At 44.8% G+C, this 9,865-nt stretch overlaps 1 protein-coding gene across 1 annotated transcript in view; it reads left to right on the forward strand.

Annotated features, from left to right (window-relative positions):
* Positions 1–9,865, forward strand: part of LOC144123446 (uncharacterized) — a 775,538-nt gene that overhangs the window by 355,490 nt on the left and 410,183 nt on the right. The window contains exon 5 of the mRNA XM_077656272.1: positions 2,724–2,837. Within this exon, the coding sequence (XP_077512398.1) occupies positions 2,724–2,837 (114 nt within the window). The remainder of the gene's footprint in view (positions 1–2,723; positions 2,838–9,865) is intronic.

Below are 9,865 nucleotides of genomic sequence, written 5' to 3' on the forward strand. Positions count from 1 at the left end.
ATTTGTAGGTGTGCTCACCTCTGATGTGCAAACCTCCGGCAAGAGAGTAGGAAATTCTCCAATGTCTGGACCTCACCACAAGCCGCACAAAGGTTTGTGGGACTGAACCCACAAACCCACGCAAAGATTTAAACGGGAAATTCTGCACCGCATGAGTGTCATCGCTACCTCACACTGCCGGGTTTTACACGCACGAGGATTCCATGAGTACATGAGAGGTTGGTAGTCAACACTAGAGAGTAAGGGATCGTTGCACGTGGCAGTTATAAACTGAAAACACTGAAATCGAGTCATACCGAAAACAGCAACTTCTCAACGAATTTTTGAGAACATCTTCCTCGGCATCTTTCTGCAGGAGTCAAATTGGGATATTTCTTTATAAAGATGCCGCTTTCCGATAAGTCCATAGAAATAGTAGCCACAAAAAGATGTCTTGCGATAGCGCATTGCAGCTAACAACTAGCCCCTATTGCCACTATGCTCACACAGACATAAACTACGCCCTTTTGAAGGTAGTACTTCCTGCAATAAGCCATGCACTATGTGCCTACGGCTACTACATTAACGCCTGGTCGCTGTTCTAATTAAAACTGGCGGCGCTCTGATTCGCACTGAGAGGTTAGTAGAGGGCGCTTTACCAGCAGCAACTCGATATATTTCTACAGGAAATCTATCGAGAAAATAAAGTTAAAATAACATGGGAAGGAATTAAGAGTACGACAACTGTCAACGTACACAAAGGATTAAGGCAAGTTTGTCGTCTACCACCGCTGCATCATGCTTTATATGATAAGCATGAAAAGCAGTCTACAAGGAAGCGATCTATGTTATAATCTGTCGTACTAAACTAGTTTAGGCGGAAAGGTTGCTGAGCAACGACTACCGGTTTTAATGTATGCGGACAATATTGTACTGTTAGCAGATAGCCAGGAAGATTTGCAAACTCTGGTTAATTGCTGTGAAGAAAAAGGAGACAGACTAGGTTTCAGTTTTAGCGCAACTAAGTCAGGTGCTATGATTTTTAATGATACCACTGATCAGGAAATTGCAATAAAATGCATGAAATACTCCGAGTGGCTGAATACAAATATCTCGGGGCATGGGTAAACGAAGGGAAGATGTACACGGAGAAGCACGAAGAGTCTCTCACAGCAAAATGGCGAAGAGATGCAGGGAAAATGAAGCACAGGGCATTGTGGGAGTACGACAAGTATGAAGTACTGAGAGGTATTTGGAAAGGAATAACAGTGCCGGGGCTTACTTTCGGGAATGCTATTCTGTGCTTAAGGGCAGAAGTTCAGTCGAGATGAGAATTAAATCAGAGAGCGGTTAGAAGATTAGCACTAGTTGCCCACGGAAAAACCACAATCGAGGCAGTAGAAGGGGTTATGGGCTGGGCATCGTTCGAAGCACGGGAATCTCAGAGTAAAATACTACACGAAGAACGCTTGAGGAAATTGGGCGATAAAAGGTGGCCAGCTAATGTATTTAAATACCTGTACAGAAAGAGCGTTGACTCAAAATGGCGGAAAAGAACTAGGAAGCTGACCAGTAAGTATGCCAGACCCGCGAGGAAGGAGAAAGACAGAGCATTAAACTACAGGTTAGAAACGCGGAAGGTAAAAACTGGATAAGTTCAATGGAAAAGAAGCATAGTGTGGAACTATATCGGTACTGGAAAAGGCAGATCAGGAAGGAAGCGTTTTATGATAACTCAGGAGGTTGTGTTCTAGTCTTTGAAGCTAGATCAGCATGTCTTAGAACGCGCAGCTATAAAAAGAAATTTAACGAAGATGACACATGTCCTGTGTGTGGTAAATCTGTGGAAACAATAGAACACCTCATACTAAAATGTGATGGTATCCATCCTGATGTCGATGCAGGCACAGTCACTCTTCCTGGGGCCCTTGGGTTTAGAGATAACAATAGTCATGTAAATAAATCTGAAGTGGAAATTAGCAAAAAGCAATTGGAAGATTGGCGCCTCAAAAGCAGAGAGGTGACTTAATGTTAAAAGTGTAGGAAGATGTATTTAAAGAAAATGGCGAATTTTAATAACTTACAACGCAGTTAAACAAAAATAAAGGAAAAACCCTGAGCATGGTGGCAACTACCATCACCCCGTTTCAAAGGGGACGCTACTGCCAACCATCCATCCATCCATTCAAATCCACCCAACCACCCGCCCACCCACTCCCATTTATCCATCCATCCATCCAAATCCACCCACCCACCCACCCACTCATTTATCCATCCAAATCCACCCACCCATTTACCAATATCCATCCATCCATCCATCCATCCATCCATCCATCCATCCATCCATCCATCCATCCATCCATCCATCCATCCATCCATCCATCCATCCATCCATCCATCCATCCATCCATCCATCCATCCACCCATCCATCCATCCATGCATGCATCCGTCCGTCCGTCCGTTCATCATTCCGTCCATCCGCCCATCCGTCCATCCATCCATCCTCGGGAAAAATAAGCGTAAGAACATTTAACAGCTGCGAAAAACCTATACTATTGTTTTCTCGAGACGGTAGCACTTCGCAAGAGTAGGTAGCAGTGTGTTCGCGCAATATCGGGTTCTAGTTTGCGATCTCGCGCTCAGTAGACAGACGCTTACAGTCATGGATGCTCACGTCTGGTTGTAAAAGTGGTAACGCAGGCTTAGAGAAATAATCATCCTGTTTTCTGCTTTCTCTTCAAAGTCCTCCGCGGGTCGAGCATGACGAGTTCTTCCAAATCCTCCACGCGGCACCGGTCAGCTTCCCCGGCGCGGGCAACTGACCCGGAAGAAGAGGCCGTGCTAGTGTCGGTGAGAGGTAAGTGAGCTGTCCTTGTCTGCTAAGCACGCTAGCAGTGAAATGAACTGACGAGTCGAATGCCTTTTTCAGTGCGAAATTATACTATCACTATGTAGAAGACTCACACGCACGACAAACGCTCAACATCAACGCATGGTTTGTTGACACTAACGATAAAGATATATTTTCGCTAAAGATATGTGGTAATACGCTTGAAAGGTAACAGCTTCGTGAAGAAACACTTCCCTGTTCTTGGTGTTCCGGCCTTCGTCTGTAGAAACTGAGCTGCTCGCAGTTTCCGAAATTTGTATGGTTACGTTATTATTATCTGCACCAATGACTGTGAGTATAAAAAAAATAAAATGAAGCAGTCATGCAATTGCAATGGTACAATCGCAAGTTATGTAATCAAGGTTCAACTAAAATACCAAAGGAACATAGACACGTGCCGAATTTACAAGGTGCAGAATAATGCGGAGCGCACACGTGCGAAAAGGGGCAGTGCAAAAATAAGGGGGGGGGGGTGCATGATGCGAAGCTACATTCTGGATGATATCACAGTAAAGGGAAATGACTCACAGTGGCATGCAATCACAATCCAGGCATATTTCCTAGTCACGTATAAATTGTTTTATAAAAAGAATAAAAATATTAGTTACTTCACCGCTATTCTGAAGTTCTTTGAAAAAAAATCAAATCTACAATTCTAAAGAGGAAGGCGGTTTCCCGGCCGAAACGAGAAGAAATTGAGAAGTGTTTCTTCACCACGTCTGTTTTCTTTCAAGCATATATATGTATATATTTTCATATAGAAATATATAAATATTCAAGAAACAAGTGTTACTTGAATATTTTTAAAGCATTGCGCCTGACCATCATCTTCATTTGTCTTTATACATCATCGTCTTCCACCGCCGTCTTCGTCGCTAACGCTATTTTGGCGGCTGGCAATAAAGCCTGCTCCATGCATTCACAAGCTCACACGTGGTGGAAGTGCGGGGTGGGGAGGGACGATGATGTGGATAGTTTAGTTCGAGCGGTACGGAAACTGCGGGTACAAGTCGACGTCTCTGGGATCACTGTAACCAGCACGCTCGTCATGCCTTCGCCTGCGAAAGACACGGGCGACGTGGTCAGGAATTCCGCAGTAGAAACAAACGCGACGGGGTAGACAGACGTGCCACAGAGGAGGATAAGCAGCGGCGGAAGGTCCTGAAGAAAGAGCAGCGAGGTTGTGCGGCACACAATCAGAAGGGGAAGGCAGGAAATGTGACGATGGTGTCGCAGCAAATTCAGCATACGTCGGGACGCAGCGAGAGACAGGAACTCTCGATTAATCGGGCGCGAGAAAGAGGCCAACCCATCTTGGATCATTGCACGCAAATTGGCGGCACCAGGAGCAGGAGGAGGTGGGAAAGAGGTGGCAGACAATGAATTGGCGCCATGGAGTTCTTCGTGCGCATTATGGATCGAATGAGCGTGCGCAAGTCTGCATCAGTAGAGGGCCGGGAATCCCACAATTCTTGAAGCCGGTTCAAGTGCAGTTCGTCAAGAGGCTGGCAGGTGGTGCGAATGTCTTGTAGCGAAGAAGAGTCCCGGGCACCGAGAGCAGTGAAGGTGAGCGAGGCGAAGCCTTTGAGGACATGGCGAACGTGGTCGGCTTCAGGCATGGCCCTATTTACTCGGCGGCATAGAGAAAGCACGTCCTAAATATAGGATGTGTAGGACTTTCCTGGGAGCTGAACGCGAGGGTCCTAAAAACCTATCTGGGCGGCTCGGGTGCTGGATTCTACGCCTTCAGTAATTTGATTTTACCATCCCTTTAAATCTGGCAAACACCATGAGGACGCCGACGCTCTTTCTCGTTGCCTGCTCACTTCGCGCCCACTCACAACCACGTCGTCTCCTTCATCTCCAGGACGTCCTGCGCATACACCGTCTCCTGCCATGACAAACGCCCCCCTTGATTTCGTTTGCCCATCTGTGCCCAGAGGTCTCGCCTTGGAGCAGCAGACACACTTACTGTCGAATGCTCATCGATCGCCTCACCAGTGCTACGCAGCCTCCGAACGCACGAATGCGCCGCCAACTCACCAATTTCGCGATAATTAATGGCATGCTGCTCCAGCACAGTTACAACCCTCTCTGGCCACTGCCGTGTTCTTGTTGTTCCCAGTTCCCTACACTGTCAGCTGTTGCAAGCGTTCCATGACGATCCAACAGCTGGTCATCTCGGCTTCATGCATCGAATACCACCCACAAAACAACCTCTGCTTATAACCCCTAACGAATGTCCTCACCGAACGCTTCCATCGGACCCTTTCGGACATGCCCTCTACCTGCATTCAACCTGACCACACCAACTGGGACTCCCTGCTCCCATTTGTTACCTTTGCCTACAACGAATGCTGCAACGAATTACCCGTTACTCTCATATTTTCCTTGTCTATGGCCGGTCCCCTACATTCGTCTTGCAACCAACTTTCTTTTCGCTCCCCGTCCCCTCTTGAGCACGTTCCCACCAATAATTTACTTCCCACCCCAGTCGCCCACTGCCGCGAACTTGCGTGACTGAACACGGATGCTTGCTAGTCTCCCGGAAAAGCAGTTATGACCTTGTCCATTACGCCGTTTCTGATACTGCTGTTATGAGGTTTTACTGTCGACACCCGTGCGCACGCCAGGGCTATGTGAAAAACTTATGAGCCGCTATATTCGTCCGTATACAGTGCTTGAACAATCGTCCCCTGTTAACTATCGTGTCGCGCCCGCTCCACCTGTTAATCATCGCTGCTGTCGTGCCATCGAGATTGTCCACGTGACGCGCCTAGGGCCCTTTGCCTGTCATCGCTCTAACTCACAACCACGATGGTCGCTTTCGTCCAAGGGGGCAATTAGTGCAAGCAATATGCGTGACATTCATCTTCATTGGTCTATATACATCCTCAACTCCCATAGTCGTCTTCGTCATGATGTCATGATTGCCATTGTTGCGGCCAGGAATAAAGCCTGCTCCGGGCATTCACAGCTCCCAGTATATATATATATATATATATATATATATATATATATATATATATATATATATATATATATATATATATATATATATATATATATATATAGTGTTGTGCGTTTTTATCGTGAACACTTTAAAAAATTTCTCCGCCTCATCCGCTGGCTCATTTTCCGCGAAACTGCACACAGAGCTTGCGTAATATGGTAACTTTTGTATCGTAGCAAGTTTGACAACGGCACTTAGTTAGTTGAGCCGTGCATGATGCGAAAACATAATCGGCTACGTAGAGATCGGCAGCCAAAACCCGCAAACGACGCTTTTTCGCTGAAGGGCGGCAGTTGCGCCATCTGTTTTCGGCAGTTCAACGCGTAGCGACAATGCCCCCGAGACGAGCGTTGCAAACAGTATTCTTTGAAAGGTAAAGGCTCTTTAAATTTGTTGTTCTGATATTTTTTCCGCTAAGTTAGTCGAAAATTTTGCAAGCGCTTCAGTTGAAGCAGACGAAACGGCCGGAACGGCATATTCAAAGGGCCGCGCTGGTCGAAACGGTCGCCTCGGCGGCCTTGTCGTGACGCTTTCGACTGTCAAAAACAGATGGCGCCAATTCCGCAACTCTGCGAAAAAAACGTCGTCTGCGGGGTTTTGTTCGCCGATCTCTACGTAGACGATTGCGTTTTCGCATCATGCACGGCTCAGCTAAGTAAGTACCATTGTCATACTTGCTACGCTACAAAAGTTACCATAATACGCAAGCTCTGTGTGCAGTTTCACGGCAAATGAGCCAGCGGTTGTGGCGGGGAAACTTTTTAGTCCACGATAAAAACGCACAACACTGTATATATATATATATATATATATATATATATATATATATATATATATATATATATATATATATATATATAAGCCGCCGCGGTGGCACAGTGGTTATGGTGCTCGGCTGCTGACCCTAAAGACGCGGGTTCGATACCGGCTGCGGCGGTCGAATTTCGATGGAGGCGAAATTCTAGAGGCCCGCGTACTGTCCGATGTCAGTGCACGTTAAAGAACACCAGGTGGTCGAAACTTCCGGAGACCTTCACTACGGAGTCCCTCATAGCCTGAGTCGCTTTGGGACGTTAAAATAAACATAAACACACAAACACACACACATTGTAAATATATATTCAGTTCAATTCAATTCACCTTTATTTTCAACATTTCGCAATGTTGACGGTCTTCCAGGCAAAAAGCTGTGGGGACAGCTTGACGAGGCCTGAAAGCCGGCGGCAGGCAACAGTGAAAGCAGTAAAAAAAAAGTTATACATGTACTGTTATTTCGAAAAAGACACATTTTATCATAAATTTACAAATATAAGAGCAGAAGTAAAAGAAAAAAAAAGACATCAAGGCGGTATACAAGGACTAGCGTATACATGCACACGAGATTACAACAAAGACAATCATTGCACTCAAGTTAGACATAAAGCTAACATTACTGCGTTTATAGAATGCAAGCACAGGTCACTCTAGAAATATTGAACGCAAAACTTTGCGAGTTATTACAGGGTTAATAAAACTGGGCACATTGAGCTTATTTAGTAACATTGGCATTGTATAACTTAATGACTGTAGAAGGTAATTTGTTCGGCGGTGTGGAGTCACCCATTTTTCAGGCGCGCGTGTTTTAGAAATATTGCAGCGTAGCGTTGCTCCTGAAAGTGTGAATAATAATTGTCTATACTTTTCATCAGCAAAGTGAAACTGGTGGAGGAGACGGTAATTATAAAGGGAGTGAATATTGATTATATGATGCCGTCGAAATAGCTCGGCTGAAGGATGTAATGGCTTTTTTTTCTAGACGAAGAAGTGTATTGACGTTCTTTTTAGTAGTCGTCCCCCATACTAGTGTACAGTAGTTAAGGTGTGAACTGAAGACGGCGTGGTATACTTGTAATCTAATGGAAATCGGAAATATGTCACGCGTCCGAAATAAGGCACCTACGGCAGATGAGAGTTTTTTGGCTAGCTGTTCAACATGACTGTTCCATGTCATCTGACTGGAGAATGTGACACCTAGTATTTTATGCTGTTTCGCGACATCTGTTTTATAAGGTCCTAGTTTTAGTTCATGACTAGAGGCCACACTTTTGTTTTTAGGTGCAAATAAATGTGCTTTCGTCTTTTTTTCATTCATTTATAAGCTGTTTGTTTCGGACCATTTCAGTAGTCTTGACAAAGCACTATTCGCCATTCTGAACAAATCGACTTCATTAGTGGAACTAAAGAACAAGCTTGAATCATCGGCATATAATACGAACACAGCATTATCATCAGCATAGATAAGATCATTTACGTAAACATTAAATAGAAACGGCCCAAGAATACTGCCCTGTGGGACACTGGATTAAATCTGTTGAAAGGTGGAATAGTAACCATTAATGTCAACACATTGGGATCGGCCGGTTAGGTACGATTTCAAAAGAGTATTTGTTAACCCACGGGCACCGTAATGATCTAACTTATTAAGGAGGGTTATGTGACATATCGAATCAAAAGCTTTACTGAAGTCTATATAGACTCCCAGGGTAAATCTATTAGCTTCAATGTTTGTAATGATAATTTCTTTTTCCAACAAAAGGGCAGACTCCGTTGACCTACCCTTACGGAAACAATGCTTGCATTCTGTTAAGATATTTTGCGTAGTAAAAAATTCGTCTAGTCGGGTGAGCATAAACTTCTCAAGGCCTTTTGAGAAGGTTGGAATTATCGATATAGGCCTGTAGTTACTTAAGTCGTTCCTGTTTCCTCCCTTGTATATAACAGAGAGTTTTGTACGTTTCATGTCGTCAGGAAAAGTGCCAGATGACAGCGAAAGATTGAATATATGCACTAAGTATGAACATACGAGATCAAGAACATGTTTTATAGGTTTTATCTGAATGCTGTCAATTTCGAGGGCTTTACTATTCTTCAGGCTTTGAAACGTGTCAAACACTTCAGATTCATTTGTGGATTTAAAAAACATGGTCTCAGGGGAACGTTTTTGTAGGCAGCATGAGGTGTTACTTTGTGGCAAGTCCTTCTTTGGTCTGGCGGCAAATTGGACGTTGAAGCGGTCAGATAATGCAGATCCAGAAACTGGTTCCCCATCAATGACACCCGCCGCGGTGGCTCAGTGGTTATGGCGCTCGACTACTGATCTGGAGTTCCCGGGTTCGAACCCGACCGCGGCGGCTGCGTTTTTATGGAGGAAAAACGCTAAGGCGCCCGTGTGCTGTGCGATGTCAGTGCACGTTAAAGATCCCCAGGTGGTCGAAATTATTCCGGAGCCCTCCACTACGGAACCTATTATCCTTTCTTCTTTCACTCCCTCCTTTATCCCTTCCCTTACGGCGCGGTTCAGGTGTCCAACGATATATGAGACAGATACTGCGTCATTTCCTTTCCCCAAAAAACCAATTATTATTATTATCAATGACGATCTCGAGCATATCAGGGCGGTTAGGGCACGCTCCAAGCAAGTCATTGATGATTCGCCAAGTTCGATCTGGCCGACCTTTGGACACGTCACTGAATAATTGCTGGTAATAGTGTGCTTTTGCTTTTCGTAGTTCAACCGTAATCCTATTGCGAAGTTTTTTGAATGCCGCCAAAGTTAACGGATCTTTGTTTTTTAAAAATGCACCGTAGAGTTTGTTCTTTTGACGTATTAACTGCAAATGTTCAGGATGAATCGAAGGTTTTCGCGCGCGCTTATGAAGTTTAAGATTTCTTAGAGGGAAACAAGAGTTGTAAATTGTCAAAAACATAGACATAAAGGTTTTGTAAGCGCCGTCGGCCGTGCTTTCCTCGAGAACCGTAGTCCAATCATTGTTCTCGATCCTGTTACGAAACAATTCTAAACTAGAATCAGTAATGCTTTGATACTTGATTAAGGGCAGTCGTGGTTTTACTCTAGGAGTGGAGCGCGAATAAGCTATGAATATGGGACAATGATCACTAATGCTAGAGCTTATAGTACCAGCCGCCACCACGGGAGTAACAA

This window comes from Amblyomma americanum, chromosome 3, assembly GCF_052857255.1.
Source record: "Amblyomma americanum isolate KBUSLIRL-KWMA chromosome 3, ASM5285725v1, whole genome shotgun sequence".
Lineage (NCBI taxonomy): Eukaryota > Metazoa > Arthropoda > Arachnida > Ixodida > Ixodidae > Amblyomma > Amblyomma americanum.